Genomic DNA, 26,701 nt, shown 5'->3' on the forward strand with positions numbered 1-26,701 from the left:
TGTCTCAGAGCCAGTTCTGACAGCTTCAAGGGCTGAGGCTTATTTAGGTAAGCTTCCCCTACAGTAAGAGGATGGCCCAGGTCCCTGTGACTGGTGTTAGCCAGTCTAACTCCCAGAGTCTGGTACTCATGGGGTCATTGCCTTTGACCCAATCATGACCCTGAAACTGCTTCAGAAGGTACAGTATGTTGCAGTGCTAGGTGGTGATGAAATTCTGGCACAGATTCAGTGTCAACCCAAGAAATCCACAGAAGAAAGACCTCTCAGAGTAGAGAAATTTCTGAGAAGCCTCTTGCTTTATTTTTCATAAGAATTCCAGAATTTAAACCAATGGCAAAACATTGAGATAGTCATTGAATTTTTTTCAAAGGCAAAATGGTGGAAAGGTCTGTCTCATCTCATCTGGCCAGTAGATTGTCTTAGTCCTAAAATGCCTCCCACCAGAGTGAAGTTTTTTTCAGGTTTTGCTAAAATGCTTCAGCTCTGCACACATCTTTGCCTGTTGGTGGCTTTCTAAAGAACTAGTGAGGTTTTTTTTTTTTCTCTATTAGAGCAAGTCATTCTTTAAAAAATTCTTCTTAAGAACCAGAACTCTTTCATGCTTTTCAGGTTAGTCTGTTGACAAAGGTCAGGGAACAAAGGGAGAAGTTTGCTACGCGAGTTAGAAACGATAAGGCTCTTTTGAGGCTTCTAAACATTTCAGAAACACCTTCTTAAGATTGATTCATTACTTAGCAGACTTTGCTTATCACAGTAGAGGTGGCCTGGCTGGCATGTTATACTTCATTTGGTTTTGAGAGGTCCTGAAACATTCCACTACATGAAGACAAGCTTGTTCAGTTCCTTTGTAGTAGAGTGGGGGAAGGGGACTGGTGGTAAAGGGGCTCTCTGCCCATTAGTGGGGAAGGGGACTGCAACAATTCAGTTTACTTCTTTGAGCATTTGTTGAGCATCTGCTATGTGCCAGACACTGCTATAAGCCAAGCAGAATGAAATACGACATGGTCCCCTATGAAACTGCAGTCCAGGTTCCCACACAAGGGTAGAGCATTGTATGGACAAGCACAATTGTGTATCCTCCCTGTTCCAGGAAGAAATAAATGGCGTGCTATTCTCTTAATGGCCTTTTATGCTGTTCGCTGGAGGCCATCACTCAGTTTGGGGCATTTCAGCTGATGACAAGGACAGTTCTTCACTCGGACTTTGTGTCTTGACCTCACCACCTTCCCGAGATGTCTTGGCTCCTAATAAGCCACCGTATGTCTGGCTGCCCTTCTCCAAGCTGGTCTGCCTGCATTGCCAGGTGACCTCAATAACGGCTGCCACTTTTGCATTCATGAGCAGATGTTAAGTTGAGAAGCCCTCAAATGCAAAAATTTGAATTTGTGATGCAGGCAAGATGCTTTTGCTTTTTTACCTTCCCTGGCTGACAGTGGGGGGTCTCCATGGCTGGCTGTTCTGCAGAAGGTTTTCTGGACAGCAGGTAAATCAGAGACCAGTTGCAAAATCAATTGTCTTTGTTAGGTGATCCCAGCATGCCACTGCCTTAGCCTAAATGTCTCATTGACCAGAAAATTGCTCTTTTGATCTCATAACTCATTTTGCATTTTTTCCCCCTTAATGTCCTCCTTGCTTCTGCAGCAATTCCTGCTCAGGGTTCAGGACTAGCACTTGTGTCTACACTCTCTCTATTTGGCCTGTGGAGGGAGTTTGTTTTCTGGTGCTGTTTGGTTTGAAAAATTCCAGCGTAAATATTCTTTCTGTGCTCATGAAAGGCAGTGGAGGCTTTTATTACATGCTTTCTACAATAAAACAATCCTCTTCCTTACTCTGTGGTCACTGCTGCCAAATGGATATTTTGAAATTTCTTTTCCTTTTGCTTGCTAAAATCTCCCACCCTGTCTGAGGCCTTGCTCTAATTAAAGCCTAACAATCCTGCCGACCTTCCCCAGCGCTGAGCATGACGTAGGGTCCCTGCCCCGAGGGCCTTACAAGCCAGTGAAGCCAGAAAACAAAAGCCACCAGCTGAGAGTGTGGTTAAATCCCAGAAGGGCAGTGCCCTTGTCATTTTTTTTTAAATTTATTTATTTATTTTTCCTTTTCTCTTGTTTCTTGAACTGAGGAAGGGAAGAGAGGAACCTGGAACAGGGAAAGGAAGGAACTACACCATAGAAAGATTCTCTGAAGTATTCAGGGTACTGGGGAAACAATGCTGAAGAGAATGGGGTGATCATCTGGGAAGCAAAATGGGGAGCTGGCTGTAGATAGAGAGGGCAGCACAGGGCAGGGTGAGGATGCAGAAGGTAAGAAAGAGGGAACAAAGGAAGCAGTCAGGAGGCAGCTGGGGGACAAAAGGAGATGCCGCTCTGCTGCGCCATGGAGCTGGGGGAGCAAGGTACCAGGGAGAAAGTGGGAAGGGGTTGCAACTAGAAAAAGAAGGCTCAGGAGAGACCCTAAATGCAGGTTGCAGGCCTACTGCATACAGACTGGGTGCTATGATGTACTCTCTGGCTTCACTCATAATGTTGGCCTTGCTACTTAATTGCCCCATGTTGCCTATTGTGAAGCGCTTAGAGATTGATGTCCTTAAAGGTGATTTACTGCAGGGTCATATGAACTTTTCATTTTTTTTTCTTTTTTTTTTTTTGAAATGGAGTCTCGCTTTGTCGCCCAGGCTTGAGTGCAGTGACGCAATCTCGGCTCACTGCAACCTCCACCTCCTGGGTTCAAGCGATTCTCCTGCCTCAGCCTCCTGAGTAGCTGGGACTATAGGCAAGCACCACCACGCCCAGCTAATTTTTGTATTTTTTTTAGTAGAGACGGGGTTTCACTGTGTTGGCCAGGATGATCTCCATCTCTTGACCTCGTGATCTGCATGCTTCGGCCTCCCAAAGTGCTGGGATTACAGGCATCAGCCACTGCGCCCAGCCTGAACTTTCCATTTCTATCCCAAGTCTCCTATTCTACATGCTGAGGATGCCAGAGGGCCCCCTTACCACAACTCCTCACCACCCCCTACCACCCTCCTCCCTGTCCCTGTACTAGATCTGAATTAAACATTAAATGAAATAAGCAGACTTTTTATTCATGTTGTGTGATCAGGTGCTTTTGGTCTTCTACGAAGCACAGACCGACGACCTACCCAAAATACCTGCTGTACACTGCAGATTTTGGAAATTATTTTCCCCAAAGTCAGGTTGCCCACTGCAGACATGCTACTTTGCTTTGGGAACCCCCAGGGCCTTCCTTTTCCTTCCTTCACCAGCCTATCCAGCCCCAGGTCTGAGGGCCTGTGGAGCCATCCTCAAAGGATATTCTGATTGTTTAAATCGCTTGGTCTCCAGGAGACCATACCTGGCTGGCATACCAGCATTTAGCACTGCGTCATCCCTGTACTTCCTGCTAAGCTCTTATGGGAATCTGAACTACAAGTTTCAGTTGCCTTGTTGATTTTACTCTTTTTACTCTATCTTTGAGGTAACCGTGGCCCAGAGAAGATGGGACCTCTCAAGGTCTCTCGGGGAGTTAAGTTGTGGAATGAAACCATGCGTGACTCCTAGACCAGTGCTCTTTCTACTAAAGCTGCCTTGAGGTCACAGGGAAAGCCCAGTTCTAAACCAGGGGCTGACAAACTTTCTCTGTAAAGAATCAGACAACAAATACTTCAGGCTTTGTGGCGTGAAAAAAACAAATTTTCAATAAATTGAGTTTAAAGATCTACTTGGTTTTTATTAGCAATTCGTGAATCAGGCAACATGCTGTCTATAAGAAATAGGAAGGTACTCTGTTGGGCATGGCAGAACAGTTGGTTTTTATAAGGTAACTTAGGTAAAAAGCAGATTGGTTAACATCAGGTTACTGCAGGTAGTTTTCCTTATAAAGATTAAAGCAGAGGGGACTTCTTCATTATTCTGACTAAAATTGGCCTATTATCTCTCTCCTAATTTCTCAAGTCAGATAAACAACTTCATTTCAGTTTGGTGATGTGGAACTTTAGCGTGAGTGACTCCATTTTGGTTTGGTCTCTTGGGGCTTAGTGCAGGAGCCAGTCTAAATCAATGGCCTCCTATACATTTAATTTAACAGTGGGTCAAGGCAAAACTGAAGATAATTCATAGGTATTTGTATAACAATTGATAAAGCAAATTTTCATAAATTTTGTATTGATGAAATTCTAAGTACAACAATATGTAATATTAAGTATAGTAATAATGATAGATATACTATCATTCATAGATACAGAAATGAATGAATGTGACTATGTCTCAAAACTTCACTATAAACTCTGAAATCTGCATTTCATATAATTTTCACATCATGAAATACAGGCATACCTCAGATAGCACAGGTTCAGTTCCAGGTTACTTCAATAAAGCAAATGTTGCAATAAAGCAAGGTGCACAAACTTTTTAGTTTCCCGGTGCATGTAAAAGTTGTGTTTGCATTATACTGTAGTCTTTTAAGTGTGTAATACCATATGTCTACAAAAATGTTTATGCCTTAGTCTAAAAATAGTTTGTTGCTAAGATTTGCTACCAATATCTGAGCCTTCAGCAAGTCAATCTTTCTGCAGTTGGAGGGTCTTGCCTGGATGTTGAAGGCTGCTGACTAAACAGTGTTGTGTTGCTGAAGGTTGGGGTGGCAATTTCTTAAAATAAAACAACAGTGAAGTGTGCTGCATTTATTGACTCTCACAAAATATTTCTCTTTAGTATGTGGCACTGTTTGATAGCATTTGACCCACAGTAGAAATTTCTTTCAAAAGTAGAGTCAGTCTTCTCAAACTTTGTCCTTGCTTCATCAACTAAATTAATGTAGTATTATATATCTCCTTTGTTGTCATTTCAACAAAGTTCACAGTGTCTTCACCTGGAATAGATTCCACCTCAAGAAACCACTTTCTTTGCTCATCCATAAGAAGCAACTCCTCATCTGATCAAGTTTTGTAATAAGATTGCAGAAATTCAGTCCCATCTTTAGGCTCCACTTCTAGTTCTCTTGCTATTTCCACCACATCTGCAGTTACTTCCTCCACTGAAGTCTTGAATCTCTCAAAGTCATCCATGAGGGTTGGAACCAACTTCTTCCAAACTCCTGGTAATGTTGATATTTTGAGCTCCTTCCATTAATCATGAATGTTCTTAATGGCATCTAGAATGGTGAATCCTTTCCCAAAGGTTTTCAATTTGCTTTGCCCAGATCCATCAGAGCAATCACTGTCTATTGCAGCTATAGCCTTATGAAATATATTTTTAATAAGACTTGAAAGTCAAAATTATTCTTTGATCAGGACTACAGAATGGATGTTGTGTTAGCAGGCATGAAAACAACATTCATTTCCTTGTATATGTCCATCACAGTTCTTGAATGACCAGGTATATTGTCAATGAGCAGTAATATTTCGAAAGAAATCTTTTTTCTGAGTAGTAGGTCTCAACAGTGGGCTTAAAATATTCACTAAACTAGATCTGCTGTCATCTAGTCATTGTTGTTCCATTAATAGAGTATAGGCAGAGTAGATTTAGCATCATTCTTAAAGGCCCTAAGATTTTCATAATGGTCAATGAGCACTGGCTTCAACTTAAAGTCACCAGCTGCATTAGCCCCTAACAAGAGAGTCAGCCTGTCCTTTGAAGTTTTGAAGCCAGGCACTGGTTTCTCCTCTCTATTTATGAAAGTCCTAGGTGACATCTTCTTCCAGTGGAAGGCTATTTTGTCTACATTGGAAATCTGTTGTTTAATGTAGCCCCCTTCATCAATTGTCTTAGCTAGATCTTCTGGATAACTTGCTGTAGCTTCCACATCAGCACTTACTTCACTTTGCACTTTTATGTTATGGAGACAGTTTCTTTTTTAAACTTCATGAACCAACTTCTGCTTGCTTCACATTTTTCTTCTGCAGCTTCCTTACCTCTCCTAGCCTTCCTAGAATTGAGGAGAGTTAGGGCCTCACTCTGGATTAGGCTTAGGCTAAAGGGAATGTTGTGGCTCATTTGATCCTCTGTCCTGACCACTCAAATTTTCTCCATATCAGCAATAAGCCTTTCTTATCATTTCCGTGTTCACTGGAGTATCACTTTTAATTTCCTTCAAGAACTTTTCCTTACAACTTGGCTAAATGCTTAGCATAAGAGGGCTAGCTTTTGGCCTGTCTTGACTTTCAACATACCTTCCTCATGAAGTTTAATTGTTTCTGGCTTTTGATTTAAAGTGAGAAATGCGCAATTCTTCCTTTCACTTGGACATTTAGAGGCCATTGTAGGGTTAATTGGCCTAATTTCAGTATTTTTGTAGATGAGGAAATATGGAGGCCCAAGGAGAGGAAGAGAGGTAGGGAATGGCCAGTCAGTGGAACAGTCAGAACGTAAACATTTATCAATAAAGTTCACCGGGCCTATAACACATATAATGATAATGGAAAAGTTTGAAATATTGTGAGAATTACTGAAATGTGACACTGAGACACAAAGTGAGCACATGCTATTAGGAAAGTGGCACCAGTCAGACCTGCTTCCAGCAGGGTTGCCAGAAACCTTCAACCTGTAAAAAAAAAAAACACCACAGTATCTACAAACCCAATAAAATGGAGTGCAATAAAATGAGCTATGTTTATATTCTCCTTTTGATTTTTTTCCCAGTAAGTAAAAAATGTATAAACTATTCTTAGCTTGTAGGCTACACAAAAACAGGTATCAGGCCAGATGTGGCCTGAGGGACCTAATGGGTTTTGCAGGTCCATTTTCTAATTGGAAACCTGTAAACTGGGGCCCTATTGGCCAGATTCAGTCCACCTGTGTGTTTGTTTCACTTCTAACAATGTTTTTAGTTGAATGAGTTGCCAATATTTTTGTTTCTTGGTTTTAAAATGATACTACTTTTTTTTTTTCAAATTATAAAAGTAGTATATCCCTACTATGAGGTAATTTGGAGTGTTGAACATTTTGGCATGGATCCCTTCAGCCTTTTATTTATGCATGGTGTATTTTTTAATAGTTGAGATAGTAATTTGTAGACAAATTATGTATCTGCTTGTCTACTTAACATCCTAGCAGAAGCATTTTATATCATTTTAAATAAATACTTTTATTAACATAACCTTTTAAAACTTTATGAAAATCTTTTTTTTTTTTTTTTTTTTTTGAGGCAGAGTCTCACTCTGTCGCCGGGGCTGGAGTGCAGTGGCCGGATCTCAGCTCACTGCAAGCTCCGCCTCCCGGGTTTACGCCCTTCTCCTGCCTCAGCCTCCCGAGTAGCTGGGACTACAGGCGCCCGCCACTTCGCCTGGCTAGTTTTTTTGTATTTTTAGTAGAGACGGGGTTTCACCGTGTTAGCCAGGATGGTCTCGATCTCCTGACCTTGTGATCCACCCGTCTCGGCCTCCCAAAGTGCTGGGATTACAGGCTTGAGCCACCGCGCCCGGCCGAAAATCTTTAAACATATGTAGTAGAGGCTAGTTTAATGAACTTCTTGTTAGTTCTTTGACAATTGTCAACTGCTAGCCAATCTTGTTTCATGTAAATCTCCTTCTGTATTATTTTGAAGCAAATCTCAGACATTGTATAATTTCTAAATATTTTAGTATGATTTAGTATGATTCTCTAAAAGCTAAATATTCTAAGAAAAAGGGTTTTCTCTCCGAAAAGAAACACTAAAATATTTAGGGGTAAAAGAGAATGTTGTCTGTAACTTTCATATGGTTCAAGAAGGTCTGGGTGAAGAGTATACAGGAATCTTTTTTTTTTTTTGCACTGTTCTTGCAACACTTCTATAAGTTTGAAGTATTTTGAAATAAAAAGTTTTACAAATGTAGATTACTTTTAAAATATACTTTTAAAATGTGGATTACTAAAAAAGAAAAATAACCACAGTACTAGACCACACCAACAAAGAACAATCATTCTTCAATAACAGCAGAACATCATAGCATTCAAAAAATGAAAGGTCATCTTTCAAAAAACCAATTTATTTGTTCAAGGCTCAAATCCAAATAAAGTCCATACAGTGCAATTGACACGATTAAATTTTATTTAATTTATAGGTTTCCCTCCTCTTTTTTTCCTTGTTATTGCTGTAAAAATTTTGTTGAAGAAACTGTTAGTAGAGTTTCCTCCTATCTGAAATTGGTGATTACCTCCCTTGGTGCTGTTTTATGTGTTTCTCTATCTCAGACAGTTCCTGTAAATTGGGAGTTACATCTACAGACTTGATCAGATTTATATTCCTTTTTTTTTTAAGTAGTCAACATTTCATAGATTTTATGTAAAAATCCTGATTCAGGCTCCCTTACGAAGTGCTGCCACCTGGCAACAATTGGTCCAGGGTTGGGGAGCCACCATCCCCATTCCCCATCTCCCAACCCCATTTCGGTGGGACTTGAATTCTCCTGCAGACCAAAGTTCATGCCACTTCCCATAAGCAGTTTCACACATTTATCTGCCTGGCTCCCACAGGCATGGGAAGTTGACACCTCTATTCTAAACATTGCCTCTTCAGGGGCTTTGGTAGATTTCCTACCAAACACACACATCACACACAACAAGTGGCCTTTCAAGAACATAGTAGAGATGAGAAAAAATGATTTGGAAAGAGAATTCCTTAAAGTGCTTGAAGGGAAAGTGATAAGCAGCCAAACTGGGGGAGGCCGAGTTATAGAATTTGGTGAGAACACAGGTTGAGGGAAAGAGGAAAAAAAAGTAAAACCATGAATTAAATTAACAGAGTGCTGCTAGTATGAGAGTTGGAATGTGTTGACAGATTCCTAACCAATAGTAAGAAACAAAGACAGCAAGTTGGTTTAAAAAAGATACTTTAGTCTTTTAATATATTATAATATTGAAACATTAAAGAGAAGAGTTTAGTAAGTGTTAAATTGGCCAAGACTCCTAGTCAGAAAGTGCAAGCAGGCAGTTGTAGGATAACAAAAATCAGTGTGGAGATTAAATGAATGAGGTAGGAAAACCTTCTAGAAAAGGCCCCTGGAAAAGAATCAGGAACCATACTGTGGGAATGGTGAAGAACTGGTGGAAATTTGAGAGAGGAGATAATCTTGAAAGTCTTGGGTTTTTTTTTTTTTTTTGGTTTTTTTTTTTTTTTTTTTTGCAAATGTATTGAAATGAGAAGTATTATAAAGATAGAGGAAACACATCATGTTTAGTGGTCTTGAAAATGATAAACTTTTGCAGAAAAGAAAATAATTATGACAACTTGGGCCCTGTCTGGAAATTTCCAGATAGTTCCCCATACTCAGAAGAATGATTAAGAGAGAGAATCTGTGACTGGTTATGAGGAAGGATGGAAAATTTTGAAGGACGGGTTGATTATGTAATTTTTAGACTGTGTTGTTTAAAACTGTTGCTGTGATATTTTAGTTATTAATAACAATTTGGGGAAATCTAGTCAGTTCTGGAGAAACATTTGGCGCTAATAAGAAAGAAATGCCACTGTTTGTGAATTCCCAAGTGGATGTAAAGACCCATTCACTTGCTAAGCCTCTTAGGAAACCCAGAGCCGGTTTTACCCTTAACAAGCTGTTGACAGAGTCTGATCAAGGTACCACCTGGAACATGTTAACAATACAAAAAAGTGGATGTGGAGTCAGACCTGTTTCAATCCCTTTATGTCACTCACCATGTGACCCTGGCAGATTACCCATGGAAATTTTCTAGGGTGTAAAGGTTGTTTTACACACAGTAGCTATGATTCTCACTGCTTGGATGGTAGGAACTCAGAACTCTGAATACTTCCAGTACTAACGGCAGCCACAACAGCCTACAATCATAGCACACTTACATAATACCAGGTACTCTTGCAAATGCTTCACATGTATTATCTCATTTAATTCTTAAAAAGTCCTACAAGGTAGGCACTGATATTAAAATTAGTCCCATTTTATAGATGAAGAAGCCATAGCTAACTTGCCTAAAGTGGCCTTGTAAGCAACAAAGCTGGGCTTTAAACCCAGGCAGGCTGAATCCAAAGTAGAACTGTGCCTTGCCTTACCACCTCCCACCTTCCAGTCACGGGGAAACACAGACAGCAATACCGAATACTAGCACTTCCCAACCCTGGTTCCTAATCCATGTGTCTCAGTTTTCTTGGAGGTCTTTGAATAATTTTCAGAGTTTCCAAAAGCTTCAGTGGAAACATACAAACATGCAATTATTAATAGACCACAAGTTTTTTAGGTTGGAATCCACTATTAACAACAGCTTAGCTCAGGTTTTGAGGAAGCTCTGATTGGCAATTGCATATACAAAAACATTGCAGGTTTTTGTTTTTGTTTTAAGTGGGAAGATGAATCATTACTTAATAAATGCAATTTAGTGGAGTAGATCTTTCTGAACATGTGGCATATGGAGGAAGAATAAAGGGTGCTTGGCTTTGAGGAGGTTGGGAAATGCTAATATACATGTGTATGCATGTTGCCCAAACTGTTGGCCTTCAAAACTCTTCCTTTTATTTTTAAATAACACGATTCTTTAATCTGACTTGGAGTCAATATATTTTTCCCTCATTATTTAAAATATATTGTTGGCTTTATATTTAATATTGGAGTCGATTCATCAAGTGATCACATTCTTAAAACATGGTCAGGAACTGGGACGCAGAATTGCACGTACTGTAGATTCCTGGCTAAAAACGTAAGTTATGCAAAGAATTGGCTTTTTAATCTTTTTAAGCTGTGCCCTTGAATTTTTTAAAAAGAAAATTTAAGAATAAGACTCTACTATCAAAACAAGGGAACATGGACGATTTTTAAAAAATAAACACCTGTCCATTATTCGTGCATTAGCTCCACATGGCCAGCTTGTGGCAGGCCCTCTCTGAATACTTTTTCAATGAGCAGTCCCTGGATCTTGGAAGAAAGATGCCAGCGGCCAGGGCCCTTCATTTAAAGAAGAGGACTGGGTCTTTTGCGTGAAATAGTTTCTACGCCACGTTGGGAAAAATCAATCTAGGCCTCTCTTGACGGCCATGGAAAAACACAGGTGACTCCTTATTCTTGAGCATTTGATGCAATTGAAACAGCACCGGACTTCCTGCGAATCCTGTGTGCAGAGTCTGGAACAGGAGCTCACAGACACTTCTGCGGCCCGGGGCCTTGTTCTGACAGTCACCAGGCTGTGTGGCCCAGAGTCCTAACTGCGTTGACCTTCGGCAGGTTCTGAATTGTGTCCTCTCCGAGGAGGCTGAGGCCGCTGCCTACTTGGTGGGGGGCCCCGGCTGGCCCCTGGGTCAGGCATGGGGCCTTGCGGAGCCCTCGTGGGTCCCGCCGCCGCCCTCCTGAGGCCTGATCCTTGGCGCCACGGTTCCCCTAGCCCCGGGCTCGCAGGGCTGCGGGTCGGGCCGACCTCCTCCCGGACGGGCTGCGTCCTCTGCCCCGCGCCGGGGGCGGGCCGGGCCAGCAGAGCCGAGCCGCCGGCGTCCATTTTCTGGGCGGTGCTGTGCAGCGCCGCGGCTGGACTCACGGGTCCGGAAGCACCATGGACCCCCGGGGAAACGAGCCGGCGGCTGAGGAGCCGAGCCCCGTAAGTGCCCCTTGCAGGGTCTTCGCGGGGCCGGGGGCGGGGCGAGGCGCGGCCTGCGGGCATGGGGCCCGGGGCACCGCCAGCCCGACTGCACCTCGCTTCTGGAGGGAGCCGGGAAGCCGAGCTGGGGAAACCCTCGCAAGGGTTGAGCTCCGAAAACGCAGCAGAGCCGAGCTGCCCGCAGGGAGGAAGCGCCCGCAGATGCCCGGACTCCGGAGCCCGCGTCCGGAGCGGAGCGGGGCGGGGCGGGGCGGGGTGGGTTCGGCTGGAGAGTGCGGGCAGGTTGCGCCGCATCTCGTGGCCCAACTGCGCGGCTGTGCTAGAGGGCGGGGGCCTTGGAGGAATGCGCTCCCGGGACTGGGGACGTGGTGGGCTCGAGTCCAGCGGGCTCGGGCACTGCGTTGACAGTCACACCTCCCGTCTCCTGGATTGAGAATCGGACCCTAGTCCTGACCCTACGGGAACTTGATAATTTCCTTGATGCAACACCAAGACCCTGGAACTGAACGGGACGTGCAAAGGCAGAGCCCTGCCCCCAGGGGTTTGCAGTCTCAGCCGCCTACTTCTGCAGTAGTTAGGTCTGCTCTGTTGGTACAACATACAACACAACCGCCCGCCGTTAGCCACTTTTTTGTAGGGTACATCATAAATCACCTGAGATTTTAGTCTGTCCGCGGTTCCGCTTTATAACTCCTGCACTGCGGTAGGTAAGTGCCTAATTCCATTCTGGACGTTGGCCCTAATTGAGTATCCCTTCTAAGGATCGATTATAGGTGATATGTGTTATAGTGCCTTATACACATTTTAAAGGTTAAAGACTTTTCTTCTGTGAAGCTCAACTACTTGGTCAGATTCTCATGGTTAAAAAATGTGGAAGAGTTTTGTCCTGGTTTCAGAGAAGCAGCTAGTGAGGCGCTATATCTAAGTGTAGTGTTTTTCAAGAGTGGGGGACCCATTAGAAGACTGTGGGATCAGTTTAGTGGGTTGCTACTGGAAATCTTCTTAAGATATATAATATACAGTACAATACAGAGAAAAATAGAATAGAAAATAACATGCACTGCACATAGTGAAGGTAAGCATTGTCTTATGAGACTTTTGGTTTTCAGTTTATATAACATAAATTTTTAAAACAGTGGGTCACTGGCTGAAAAGTTTTTAAAACCCTGACTTACTGGTTAATGGCCCAGGCTTTGGAATCAATTGAATCTGGATTTGAGTCCTAGTTGTCACATAAACCAGCTGTGTGACCTCGAACAGGTTCTGTGGCCCATTAGAGTCTCCGTTTCTATAGCTGTAAAATGGGGGAATGTTCCCTACATCTGAAGGTTGTTATGAAGACAACACGAAACCACATATGTCAACCACTTTGTGGGTGCTTGACTTATGTGTTCAATATGTGCTCATTGCAGTTATTGTTGCTAAAACATCAAATCCTAGCAGCTAGTCATGGGACACTGCACTTTGCTTTTCCTTTTTAGATCTTGATGTGGAAGAAATGGAGGACTCAGAACCAAGGATTTCCAAGTGATTTCTTCCAAAGCACAGGAATCTAACTCTGTTAAAGCTGGTCCGTTCTAACTGAGGTAACTAAATTCGCGTCTCTCCTTAGTCTACATGAGATAGGAAATGGTCTTTCTGAGGGACTCCCAAAGGGTATACAATTCAAGACAGCAATCCATCAAGTTTTGGGGTTACAAAGTGACCATGGACACTCAAGTGATGTGTTACTGGGAGACTGGATATGTGAAGCCCCCGTGATGAAGGGGAACTAGGAGATCAAGGCTTTAGGACAGCTGGTTTCTCATTCCAGTTCTGTCAGCAATTGTTCTGGAGTCTTCTACATGTCTCTTCACAGATCTCTAGTTTCCCTAGGCTGGAAGGATGCACTGACATTGCTGAGGCCCAGAGAGTTTAGATGACGCTTCAGGGTTACCCAGTGAGTTGGGGTCAAGGCAGGACTGGACCTTGGATCTTCGTTGCTCAGTCACGTAGCCAGCTTGAGCCAGAGTGAGCGCTCTGCTAGGCACCAAGTATACAAACGTGAAGAGACCATCCCCAGGACACTTGCAGCTGTCGCAGCCAAGTATTGACGGCCCAACACACTAAGCTCTACCTTGGAGCCATATACGAAGTCCCAGATGGTGACAATAACAACTACCATTTATCAAGCATTTGTATGCGTGTGTATGCTAGGCAGTGTGTGAAGGGCTTTAAGCACAGTATTTTTTATTTACCCCTCACGATAGCCCTAGGAGGTGAGGAAGAATAGGTGTAAAGGATTGAAATGTGAAAATAGAGACAGGTCATGGAGGGCTTTGCATCTCATACTACATGTATGAAGTCCCTTCTGTGGGCACAGCACTGTGCCAGGACTGCAAAGTGACCATCCTGGAGGAGCTTGCAGCCTGATTCCAGAGAAGCACGGTAGGGTGGATGGTGCTTGCCATTCACCCCCACCTCCTTCCCCTGCTTCTCCAGCAGTTGCAGAGTGGGGTCCATCACAGGGACAGACCAGAGTCATAGACATACCAAAATTTCTACCTCTAAATTCAATTTTTCTTTTTTCTCCACTTAAATCTATACTTCCGCCCACCTATTAAAACTTATGCCCTCAATTTATAAATGATAGTAAGGCCTTCACGGAATTCATTCATTTATTTTTCATCAACAAATGTTTATTGAGCTTCTAAAAGGCACTTGGGTACTCAAGACCAGACAGATTTGTTTTTACAATCGTATTAGTCATTTCCAGTCTCTTAGCAAAGAATTTGTTGTTCAACTGTTAGCAATTTTCTATTGTTAATATGCTGGAACGGCAGCTCATGGATGTTGGAGATTGACCCGTACGTAGAATTCCAAATGGATATATAGGAAAGCCATTTAAAAAGTCTTAATATCTTTAGAAAGGAATTTCACACTTCTCTTTAAAATTTTGATTTTGTCATTCTTGTTACCTGCTTATAGAGGCCTTTTTATTTATACATTTAACTCAGAATCCAAGAAAAAGCAGTTTGGCAAGGGGGTTTTGTTTGATTTGAAACGTTCTCTTCTCTTAGCTTTGTAGGCCACAGAAGACTGTGGGTATTCAAAAGTAAAGTAATTTAAGAAATATGTTTCTTTAATTTATAAGGTAGAAAATTAGAGATAGCTCTAAGAATTGCAATAAGCCACAGAAATCAAATCGCAAGACCTGAATGCTACCTGTAACAACTTAATCCCCAAATAAAACAAATGAGATGTTGAATATGAACATGCTTTGTAAACTTTAAGGTATTCTATGAATGCTGTACAACAATCTACTACAAGTATGACTGTGCTAGAGAGAATGGAGAATTCAACTGCCACAAAAATCTGGTCTCTTCGCTCTCAGACTCTGTTGAGGAAAGAAGATATGCAGAAATAACCATGTGATAAATGCAAGAAGAAGATATTTTGGTAATTTGAGGAGGAAGGGGTCCCTTTTATCCCTAACAGTCAAGAGGCTCTTGAGAAAAAGCACCTAAGCAAGTCCTTGAATGATGTGGCATTTCAATAAAAGAACGGGGAAGAGGCATTTGAGATAGGAGGACTAGTAGGAGATGGAGAAACATGGAGCATATTCAGGGAAAAGGGTCAAGTCCAATTGAGTTAGAACTGGTCTATATACAGGCATCAAAACTGTAGAACATTCGGTGCCAAATGATACAGTCTTAAATGCCAATTAGGAAATGTGAATGCATTAACCAATAGGTGTCATTAAAGATACTTGAACAGGGGAGTGTTTTGGTTGTGCTTCAGGACCAGGCTCTTGTGAGTAGCTTGGGGGAGATCAGGAGGACAGGCAGGGCAGAAACTAGAGGCCAGAAGGCCAGTTAAGCTGCTATGACCCACCAGGGAAAAAGAGGGGCAGGAAAGGCCTGAAATGGTTGATAACAATGAAATGGGAAAGGAACAGATGCAGAGGGAAGAACTGACAGAATCTGATGTGTCAGTGGAGAAGGAACAGCTAAAGCTGACACTGCGATTTCCAGAGCGGTACTACCCATGGAAGAAACTCAGAAGGAGGTAAGGAGCTGCATTTTAGAGGTGCTGTGTTTGCAGTGTTGAAGCATGCTGTCTCCCAGGCAGAAGGGGGCTTTGCGCTCCACAGGAAGGCCAGGGCTCGTTTGGGAGTCTTTGGTTTATAACAAAAAGTCAAGAGACAGGAAAAGAGATTTTTGAGAGAGAATATCAAGAGACGGGAAAAGAGATTTTTGAGAGAGAATATAGGGGGAAAATGGTTGAGGATGGATGGAGCCTTTTGAGAAAAGAATGGAAGATCCAGGGAGGCAGATAGAAGTCTGGCAAGATAGTAAGGAAGAACCATGGAGGAACGCAACTCCAGAAGCCAGCGGAAGGAGGTTCCCAATGGAGGGAGCCAGGTACCTCAGACCCTGGAAGGTGAGGGATGAGCTTAGGAAGACTCTTGGATTGACAAGTGCGAAGTTACATTGTTGGTGTTTTCCTTTTTAAGGTAATATGACGTATATGATGAATATTAAGTGGTTTAATTTACATAAGTGTGTAGCTTACACAAATCAAGAATCACTCTTAAATTTGTCCCTGGCAAGTCCCATGTTTCTGATTATGTTTCTGAACATGTTTCTGATTATGAAAATTCAAGCTGTTAAATGTGATTTTAATAGTAGTCATACACTGTATTCTGTTGTCAGCATACAAATTAAAGAATATCCCTTAATAGAATGAGTCCTTTAAAAACTACATTTCTGTTGATGCAAAAAGTTTCTAACAATAATGTAATTCCATTGCCTTTTACCATATGGCTATTGTATGACATATGCGTGTCTGCGTGTTTTCACGTGCATATGAGCTTAGTACAATGGAATGAGGAGACTGGGGTCAGATAAATCTAGTTTCACAACCTAGCTGGGCCACTTTCCAGACTTGTGACTTTAGAAGAGTTTCTCTCTAAGCCTGACTTTTTCCATCCATAACTCATATAGGATTATTTGGAAGACTGACTAATATATAATTTGGTCAGGATCTCTTTATACCGTAGCAGGCAATTAATTAATATTGGTTCCCTTCCCCTCACAACCTTGTATAGATATATAAATTTATATAATGTGCATCTACACATAAAGCCTTATCTTAAAGACTCATTTTAATTTGTTAATTTTTTTTTTCTTTTTTTTTTTTTTTTTGAGACGGAGTCTCGATCTATCGCCCAGGCTGGAGTGCAGTGGCCGGATCTCAGCTCACTGCAAGCTCCGCCTCCCGGGTTTACGCCATTCTCCTGCCTCAGCCTCCCGAGTAGCTGGGACTACAGGCGCCCGCCACCTCGCCCGGCTAGTTTTTTGTATTTTTTAGTAGAGACGGGGTTTCACGGTGTTAGCCAGGATGGTCTCGATCTCCTGACCTCGTGATCCACCCGTCTCGGCCTCCCAAAGTGCTGGGATTACAGGCTTGAGCCATCGCGCCCGGCCTTAATTTGTTAATTTTATCATGGAAAGCACACACCTCCTATTACCACTGATTTATTCTGGGTTAGTCCCAGTGACCATCAATTTAGTATGGACAAGAATCCACCTGGGGAACTTGTCAAAATGTAGATTCCCAGGTGGGGCAAGGGAATCTGCATTTTAAACAGCACTGTCATGGCTGGTGATGAAGATGAACAATTACCAACTTCTGTGAAGCAGAGGAAGAGATAAACCTGAGATTTGAGATGCTAGTTTCAAATCCTGTTTCTACCAGAGATATGTCTATGCTCAAAATTTTTATGTCATTAATGTTAATGGATTATATGCATAATCAGATAAAAGCAAATACTTTCCAGAGAGTCAGGGAATGGTGGTATTATTGCACCCTCCTGCCCCGCATCATCTCATTGCTCTCTGCTGTGTGATCACAGTACTGTGTAACATGCTGCCTGCAAACCAGTTTCTTTTCTCTGGAATAAGTGATGACACCCTGTCCCATGGCCAGAGTTTGCAAAACCACTGTCACTTGTTTGTTAGCAATATATATAGTGACAACACTACACAGTCATGCCATTAAATTATTCTACATGACTCTGCTGGTAGATAAACATCTCTGTCATTATATTATTTCCCTCAATCTCTGCATCTTAAAGTCACTTAATTTTTAGGCTAAAGTTCATATTCTTCATCTATCCCAACTCCATTTTATAGATGAAAAAATAATTTGGCCGAGCACAGTGGCTCATGCCTGTAATCCCAGCACTGTGGGAGGCCAAGGCTGATGAATGACCTGAGTTCAGGAGTTAGAGACCAGCCTGGCCAACGTGGCAAAACCCCTGTCTCTACTAAAAATACAAAAATTAGCCAGGCATGGTGGCACACACCTGTAGCCCCAGCTACTGGGGAGGCTGAAGCAGGAGAATCACTTGAACCCAGGAGGCAGAGGTTGCAGTGAGCTAAGATTGCACCACTGCACTCCAGCCTGGGTGACAGAGCAACACTCCATCTCAAGAAAAAAAAAAAGAGAGAGAGAAAAAGAATGTATCCTTTTTTTCTTCCTAGTTCTAGCTCCTCTCTTTGTTTATTCACAACAAAGGATTGAGGTATATAGACATGTTTGGTGTTTAACTTAGATATGGAAAGTATAAAACATTTGACATGTATGTTGAATTGCTCTTTATGTTCTCTACACATAATTTAGAAATAAGATGACTTAGTGGGAATATATTTATGAAAACTATATTGAGTCATTTTAAAATGATGTCAGCATCCTTTTGCTGGTTTGCCTCTTTGGAGGAGGATGCTGATGGCCTGGAGCCTTTCCTAGAAACAGAGTTTCTCTGTCTATACCCACAGCTCCAAGGAAAGAGGATGGAACTGACATTCATGGAGTTAGGTCTATACCTTATATGCATTATCTTTGCCATCTTTTAGAACCTCAGACAACATGGTGTGGCAAGTGAAGCAAAAAGAAACTCAACAACTACAGCCAAGGTTGTAAAGATGAGAGTTTTTTTTTTTTTTTTTTTTTTTTTTTAATATTTTTTAAGATGGAGTTTCACTCTTGTTGCCCAGGCTGGTGTGCAGTGGCACTATCTCAGCTCACTGCAACCTTTGCCTCCCAGGTTCAAGTGATTCTCCTGTCTCAGCCTCCTAAGTAGTTGGCATTACAGGTGACTGCCACTATGCCCAGCTAATTTCTGTGTTTTTAGTAGAAATGGGATTTCACCACATTGGCCAGGCTGGTCTCGAACTCCTGACCTCAGGTGATCCACCGGCTTCAGCCTCCCAAAGTGCTGAGATTACAGACGTGAGCCACCATGCCCGTCCTGAGATGAGATTTTTACACCCTGGGGTCTGTCTGACTCACAAGGCCAGCCTCTTCTCTCCACACTCTGGGCTGCCTCCCCAGCCACAAAGTGAGAGTATGAAACCGGTGTTTGTTCCCGATTTTTTTTTTTTTTTTTTTTTTTTGAGACAGAGTCTCGCTCTGTCACCCAGGCTGGAGTGCAGTGGCCGAATCTCAGCTCACTGCAAGTTCCGCCTCCTGGGTTTATGCCATTCTCCTGCCTCAGCCTCCCAAGTAGCTGGGACTACAGGCACCTGCCACCTCACCCGGCTAGTTTTTTGTATTTTTTTAGTAGAGACGGGGTTTCACCATGTTAGCCAGAATGGTCTCGATCTCCTGACCTCGTGATCCACCCGTCTCGGCCTCCCAAAGTGCTGGGATTACAGGCTTGAGCCACCACGCCCGGCCTGTTCCTGATTTTAACTTGAGAGGCTCAGAGATCCTCATCCTTAATATTATTGTAACCTCAGACTTTTTGATAGGAAGCAAATGGAGCAGAGATAATGTGCAAATTTGAATTTGTTCAGCAAATATTTACGTAGTATCAACTACCTGCCAGGTAGGAGATCAGAACCCCAGCCTCATGGAGCCTCCCTATCTCCCTAACCTATCCTTATCTACTGTCTGTGCTGCTGCAAACTTTTCTTTTAGAGTAAAATACCAATGGAGTTCCACACTGATCAGATCAATTAATTTGTGTCTTGCTATAGCTGTCACTGTCACTGTGCTGGGTTAAACGTTCCCAGAGCCTATACCAGTTTGAAGTTTAAAACTACTCCTTGGGGGATTGCCCAGAGGGCTAAGTAAATGTTTGTTGATTACCCTCTGAGGCCCTGAGGAACTCTACAGGGGGCTAGGAAAATTGCCCAGAGCCCCTGCAGGGCTGGGTTGGGGTGAGAAGAAAGACATCCGTGAGAATCCAGAGGGGAGGCCTAGGAATTGTTCCCAGCATGACTTTGCTTGTTTGGTTTCCTCACCTGTAACCAGAGAAGGTTTCGCTCAATGATGGCCGTTTCCTTCCGGCTCTAAGGTGTAGTACTTCATTTTCTTTCGAGCAGAAAAGCAGAGGGGCTGGGACAAGCAGGGGCAGGGACTCAGTCTGAGGTCTCCCAGGGGTCTCAATGTAGCAGCTCCCTCCTGTCCTCATAGATATGCCGATATTAGCCAGACTTTGGCTTCTGCCTTTACCCTCTACACTTTTGAGGAAAGTGCATGCATTTAAGGGTGGGAGCTTGTCCATTTTTGAGGGAATGAAGACTCTTACAGAAGGATTGGGATGGGCTGGGAATCATGGTTTTCAAATATAATGCTTATAGGGAACCTGGGAAATAAACTAGCCCAACCTCTTTGCCTTCCAGATAAGGAAAGAAATGTCCAGAGAAGTCTTAGGACTTGCTCAAGGCCCCATCATTAGTGGCAAAGCGGGAACAGAACCCACTGTCCTAGGCCCAGTCTGCCAGAAACAGGCGGATTATCAGAAAAGCAGGAGATGGCAGTCAGCAGCAAAGCTTAAAGAAGGACTGGCACTGTCCCATGAGAGCGAGCTGACCACGACATCTGCTGGACTTCCAGCAGACACACGCAGTAGGACACCATGATGCAAAGCTTCCGGTCCAGTTGGAGCCCTTGGGTTTTTGCCAATTAAGATAGTCAAGCAAATTTCTTTTTGACCTGGGAGAGGCAGAAGGTTGTTTTCCATCTTACAAAAACATTTCTCCTCTTTTGTGTAAATGAAAATTCCTAAGCTATGTTATAACTTAATATGGAAAGAAATTAAACATTTTCTCGGGGAGGGAGGAAGACCCAGCTTGCGCACCAGTTTTTCTGGCCACTACTGTGAGTGTTCATACCAGGATGCATTTTAGTGAGAACTCCAGTGGCTATTTAAGTCCTGGAAGGGTATCCTGGGATTATTTCAGCAACCCATGAAGGCAGGCTTTGTGCAAGGTGAGACAGATATGAGCTGTCACTTCCTGCTTTGTGAGTTGGATATTGTTTCTAGGCCCTGTTTTATATATGTTATTTTTCCTGTTCATGTGTTAGAACAACTTCTGACTATTTGTAGAGTTGATTACAATTAGATAATAAGACCACCAATTCAGTCCAAACAAAGATGAATTTATTATCTTGCCAGGCAAGGGAGACCCGCATATTCAGATCAGTCTCCCCATACTTTTGTGCGTTTCGTGTAAGCATGGAGATTTCCAATTAGTTCTAATAGCACAGTGATTGGCTCCCAGACACCTAAATGAGGATTCCCTTTTTGAAAAACCTACTCAGCATTCTGGTCTGTCCCTGCTTAAACCTATTTAGTCTGGTCTTCTAGTCCCTGACTTGAGCTCAAAGAGCAAGGTTTCTCAAGGTCTCCGTGCGGGTCTTTGATGCTCTTTGGTGGAAGAGATTTACAGTGTAGCCCTAGCCGGCGCCTGTGGCTGAACCATGCCTTCTGCGGTGTGTTCAGCCCTTCTCTTGGATTAATGCAAGTTCCACCTTTGCTTTAATGGGAGGGGACAGAAGGACCACTTTGAGGAAGCAGAGGCAAGAAGATAGTCTGCAAAAGCCATGACGTGGCACTGAAATGAAGCCCTGTGTAGGGTTTTACTCAGACGTTAGAGAACTGGCTGCCCCGGAGTGCTGTGCTAACTAGAGAAAGAAAAAAAAACCCTGACCTTTAAAATTTTTCCTGTGAAGGTCTAGCAGTTCTGGAGTGTCTTCAGTGACTACACAGTGTAAAGCAACTTTGTGCACAGAAGCACGGTAAATTACCTAAATGGAAATTTGCTTCTAAGTGAAGTTCTTACCCTGTCTGTTGGATATTTAGAGTATTGTCAATATTTGTTTTTGTTTTTGACATTTTCAGGAAACTGAGAGCTTTTTGTCACATTTGAACAATCTCTTTTAAGAGTTTCTTTTCTATATAATGCGTTTCTGATAAGATTTGCGCCTTTCTCTATTTTAGAAAATACTTCTTGAGGTTTTTTTTTTTTCCTTTTATGAAGTTTAAATAGTTGTCTTACCTCCAATCCTAGCAACTCCCTTACATTAAAAATGACCTATTTTTTTTTTTTTTTTTCTGCCATGAGGTTCCTTTGCTCAGAGAGAATAAGAAAAGTTCTGGTAATTAGTCATTGTGGTATTCTGTAAACAAGTACTTGGGAGGCCATGATTTATATTACTGGTCGGGAAGAAAAAAAAAGGGGGGTTTGTGTATCTCTAGACGATTACCCTTGTGAAAGGCAAGTGCCTCGTATTCCCAAAAGGTCTCTTGGGTGCCCTGTTTGTTGTGTTAAGGTCTCTCAAAGCCGGTGGCCATTTTCTGTGAGCTGAATCCCTGTGTGAAACTCCTCCTGCTGTGAGGTCTATGAGCATTTGTTTTCTAAAATGAAAGCACAGGCAGAAACTCAAGCTATTCTACAGAACAGTCTGTTCTTTTGATTTTTTTTTTTTAGATCAGTATATGTAAAGCATAATTTTTCTAAACAACATATTGCGAGTGTTTACCTGCAGTGGTTTGGAGTTTGCGTGGGGAGTTTTATTTATTTTTTAATGTAGACAACTTATTTACCAACGTCATTGCTCCTTCTGCTCAGATAATTCTACCCTAAACTAGGTGAATAGGGGAACTATGTAGGTACCTGACTACTGCCAGAAACTTTCCTTCTGTTTCTATTAAATTTCTTTTGGGGTGAAATTGGCAACAGCTGACTGGAACGTAGCTCCCTTAATATTCTTCCCCCCCGCCCCACAATGTTTTCCACTCGAATTTTTTTTTTTTTTTTTTTTTTGTCTGAACCATTGTTCATCCATTCGAAAGACTGGCCAGAGTTTTTGTCACTTTTCCATAGTAGGAAAATCTCTGTGCCTCTCCTTGTACCTCAGACTTACTGGTGGGCTTGCTTGACAGCTCTGCCAAGCGCCTGCGTCTCCTGAGCCTATGAAGAGGCAACTTTCACAATCCTGTGCTGCATTCGAGCTCTGTGCTGCCAGGCCTGGCCTCCCTCCAGAGGTCGTAGTGTTGCCAGCAGTGGCTTCAAACTGGAAACATGGGAGGAGGAATTGTGGGAAATGGGGAAGAAGAAAATGTTTGTGCAGGGAAAGTGTGTACGTGGACTTAAATAAATATCTGAGGGCCCAGGCCCATACAGATAATCTCTGTACGTTGGCATTTTGCGCCTGGAGCCAGGTGTCTGTTGACAGTGGGGAGGAGGTGGGGAACACCCGGCCCAGAGCCTCAGCCGCCTTCCAGCAGGAGGTCCTCACGCCCCAGACTGCTCAGAATGCTCCCCGGACTGAGGGATCAGCTGCACATCCCCCTGATGTCACTAAAGCTGAAATCTGCTTCCTGGGTTTAGCCACCATTTTCATTGAGCAGTTCTGAGGATTCCTTGAGGATACTTGTGATCTTGGTGGAGATGCTTCATGGTGTTGACCCTATTGTTTTGAACACCTGACAGCTGGATGGTCCAGGCCCTATTTCTGTGATCTGTTTTTTGGAACTGTTGTATTTGTGTGACACAGTGATGGAGCATGATATCAACTCCCACATACTGTAACCCAGGAGGGAGCATGATGTCAGCTCAGGATACTGGAACCGATAAAAGCTCAGTGAGTGTTGCTTCCCGTTACACACCTGCTCATGATGACTTGTGGGACGCCTGTTTTAAAGGAGAGCTGAGTGCCTCTGATAGAAAATCTGATTTCATGAAATGCTTATTAGGAGTTAGGTACCCCTTTTTCTTGAAGCTTGAACAGACTATCATTAATGTGAATGACTGCAGCAAAGTGAAGAGTTTGATATTTGCCACTCTGCCTCTGAGGATTTATGTAGGGAAATTTTTCCCATAGGAATGGACAAACTAAAGGAATCCTTAAGAAACAGTATGTCACCCAAATATATTCTGTGGTAAGGCTTCTCAACACCTGTCCTTCGTTAGGACGAAGCACTCTGAGAGTTTTGAAAGCTTGAATACTGACATCTCAGCATTTAAATTTTAGGACAATGAACCACAGTGCAGAGGTTAAAATTTCACAGGCAGAACAAAACCTACACGTGATTTATACTTACATTTTTATAGACTAAGATCTAAAACTCACATACAGGAACAGGAAGGTAATCTGAACGTTACATGTGGGCTTGGTATGAGAAGGTAAGCAAGTGGTTAGATTGTGGCAAACTGGAGGTTTGAGACTTTTTCACATAGATCGGGGCCTGATGAGAGCATCTGCAGGCCGAATGGAGCCTATGGGCTGCTTCTTGCATGGCAGTTGCATGCAATTTGACTCAGTCCACTGATCTGAATTCCCTCAGTGGCAACCTGCCTAGTCTTCTCCTGCCGAGCATTGGGCTTGAAGCTGTCTGAGGCCCAGCCCGGGGAAAAGTAAAGGCCATTGAACCTTCTTCATCTCACCACAAATAAGTCCGTCACTTCGGATATAACTATGTCCATTTCATACAGGCAAAGTATTATGTCAGTGGGATCAGTAGCAGAGCATAGTATTTGTGTCCAGGCACATCTGGAAGGCTTCAGACAGAGCAGCCCTGACTAAGTTGCCCAGTGCTCAGTGTACTGATCCCAGGGTGAGACAGGAAGAACATCGGAGGAAGCCCCTCCGTGTCCAGGCATGTCCCTCTTAAGGCAGCTGCATGGAACCAAGCCTACAAAAGCTAACCTGGATGGCATCAGGTGATGGATGACAGCAAGGGACAGCAGATATGTCCTGATATACTTGGTCTTTGGTATGTGTGGTACAAGGTTGTTTTCTGAAATATCAAACAGTGACTTCCTAACTAGTCCTAGACTGGGACAATCTGAGAATTGTCCTCTCTCCCTCTGTTGACACTTTATTGACCTTCCACAAACCCTGGAATTTACAATGCTTTCCCTCTTTTCTACACATCTTTTAACCCTGCCCTTTCTTTCTTGGTGCTGAGTCGTAATGTCTTTGACTCACATAGCACAGGGCCTGGGATGTAAAAGGTACCTAGTCAGTGTTAGCTTTTCTTGTTACTGGCATCATCATCATCATTTTCATTCTAGCTATTATTTCACCAGAGGTCAGGGAACTTGGTTTCCCTACACTCCATTTAAACCACATCTTCAGGGGTACCTCAGCCATGTCCACCTTGACATAGATGAAGATGGACCAGACATACAAGACCCTTTTCTGGAATTTGTCCTGTTTATGTCACCCCTTTCCATTGTAGGAGTTGGGCTTTTATTAGAAATACAAGTGTCTGCCATTGTAAGTGAAGTTGTAGGGCTTATGCTATGTGGACTGGACTCTAGGGGGCCAGGGTGGAATCATTCTAGAAACTTGTTCCAGGATGACTTGACCAAAGAAAAACCATCAGATGCTGCTGCAGTGGAGACCTGACATTTGCTGCCCCAAGTGTGGTCCTCAGACTGGCAGCATGGACATCCTCTGGGAGTCCATTAGAAATACAGAGCCTCAAGCCCTACCCCAGACCCACTGTGTCAGAAAATGCACTTAACAAGATCCTCAGCTGACTTACACACATTGACATTTGAGGAGTGCTGCTCTAGACACTCGGGCAAAGCACAGAGACAGACTGACATAGAGATTGACCTATGTAAGATCGTGGACTTGCTAACTAGGAGGTGGATTGGATGCTTTGGTCTTACGGGGTGGGGTTGAGGGTTGTGCCTTCTAAGCCCTGCTGTAGAAATGTATGATGGGGTAATATTGACCACATTAAGAATCTGATTCTGAAGACTCTTGTTGTCCCCTGGTTGTGAGTTTAATCTTATAGTGCCTCATTCCTTTCTACCATCTCCAGCCCCCACTGGCCTTCTGGCCTTGGAAACCCTGTTGCCAAGCAGGGAAAGTCCTGTTTTAGGGGACAGAAAACCTTTGTGTATCAGGGAACTGACACAAATAATGTAGGATTTTAATGGTGGAACGTGTATCAGTATAAAAATGAGGGGTGATCTGCTCTCAGTGAATATTTATGGGACCCTTGTAGGTGGTGAAAAGGGAGGTGTAACTGAACTTCTTTAATGTTCATGGCTGAGGGCATTGCCTGCTCCTAAGAAAACAATGGGAAAGACAGAAATAATTAATCCCATGCTGCCATGGTGACCTGTCTGGACTGGAAACTACTAGGGTGGTGAGAAAAGGGCTGCAGAATCTTAGAGAGGAAATTCCAGCTTCATATTGCATTAATCTAGTTTAAAAATGAATTAAAAGCCTTTTCAGCCCTTCCAAGTTCTTGCCTACATTTTGAGGGTAGCATGGCCTGGCTTTTTGTGAATTTATGATTGTTGTGATTTTTTTTCCATTCTGTGGAGTACTCTTAGGTGGTCTTTTGCCCTGAACTCACAGTGGCCTGTGGTCCCTTGAGCAGAACACAACTTGGGAGAGCAGCTGGATATCTTAGGAGTCTCTGAGCTGGCTTGCTCTCCCTTCCTCTCTTCTTCCTCTTCCTACCACTGTCAGGAAGCTTAGCGTGGAGTTCTGGATTCCAGCTCCCTCTCACATTCATTCATGTGAGCTACTGCCATGGTGTCAGTAATGGGTTGAATAGCTGCCCCCCAAAAGATGTGTCCATGTCCCAGAACCCGTGAGTGTGACCTCATTTGGGAAAAGGGTTTTCGCAGATGTAATTAAGGATTCTGAGATGAGAGGTGGACTCTAAAGCCAATGACAAGTGTCCTTATAAGAGACACTTGTAGAAAGGAGAAGGCCATGTGCAGATGAAGGCAGAGATAAACATTACGCAGCCACAGGCCAAGGAGAGACTGGAGCCACCAGAAACTAGAAGGGGCAAGGAAGGATTCTTCCCCTGCAGCCCTCACAGAGAGCACGGCCCTGCTGACTCCTTGATTTTGGACATCTGG

The 26,701-nt window shown here is 43.1% G+C and overlaps 1 protein-coding gene across 13 annotated transcripts in view; it reads left to right on the forward strand.

Annotated features, from left to right (window-relative positions):
- ZBTB38 (zinc finger and BTB domain containing 38) overlaps positions 1-26,701 on the forward strand; it is a 115,282-nt gene that overhangs the window by 23,915 nt on the left and 64,666 nt on the right. For 5 of the 13 annotated variants that reach the window (XM_030934740.1, XM_030934734.1, XM_030934753.1 and 2 more), the window contains 2 exons: positions 13,010-13,114; positions 14,802-14,966. The exons of 1 other annotated variant lie outside the window; for it this stretch is intronic. In XM_030934740.1, the coding sequence (XP_030790600.1) occupies positions 14,946-14,966 (21 nt within the window). In that variant the 5' untranslated portion in view covers positions 13,010-13,114; positions 14,802-14,945. Of the gene's footprint in view, positions 1-11,015; positions 11,529-11,977; positions 12,236-13,009; positions 13,115-14,801; positions 14,967-26,701 lie in introns of those variants that run through there. 7 more of the 13 variants (XM_030934765.1, XM_030934769.1, XM_030934726.1 and 4 more) reach the window with 6 other exon arrangements.

This window comes from Rhinopithecus roxellana, chromosome 1, assembly GCF_007565055.1.
Source record: "Rhinopithecus roxellana isolate Shanxi Qingling chromosome 1, ASM756505v1, whole genome shotgun sequence".
In the NCBI taxonomy this organism is placed as follows: Eukaryota; Metazoa; Chordata; class Mammalia; order Primates; family Cercopithecidae; genus Rhinopithecus; species Rhinopithecus roxellana.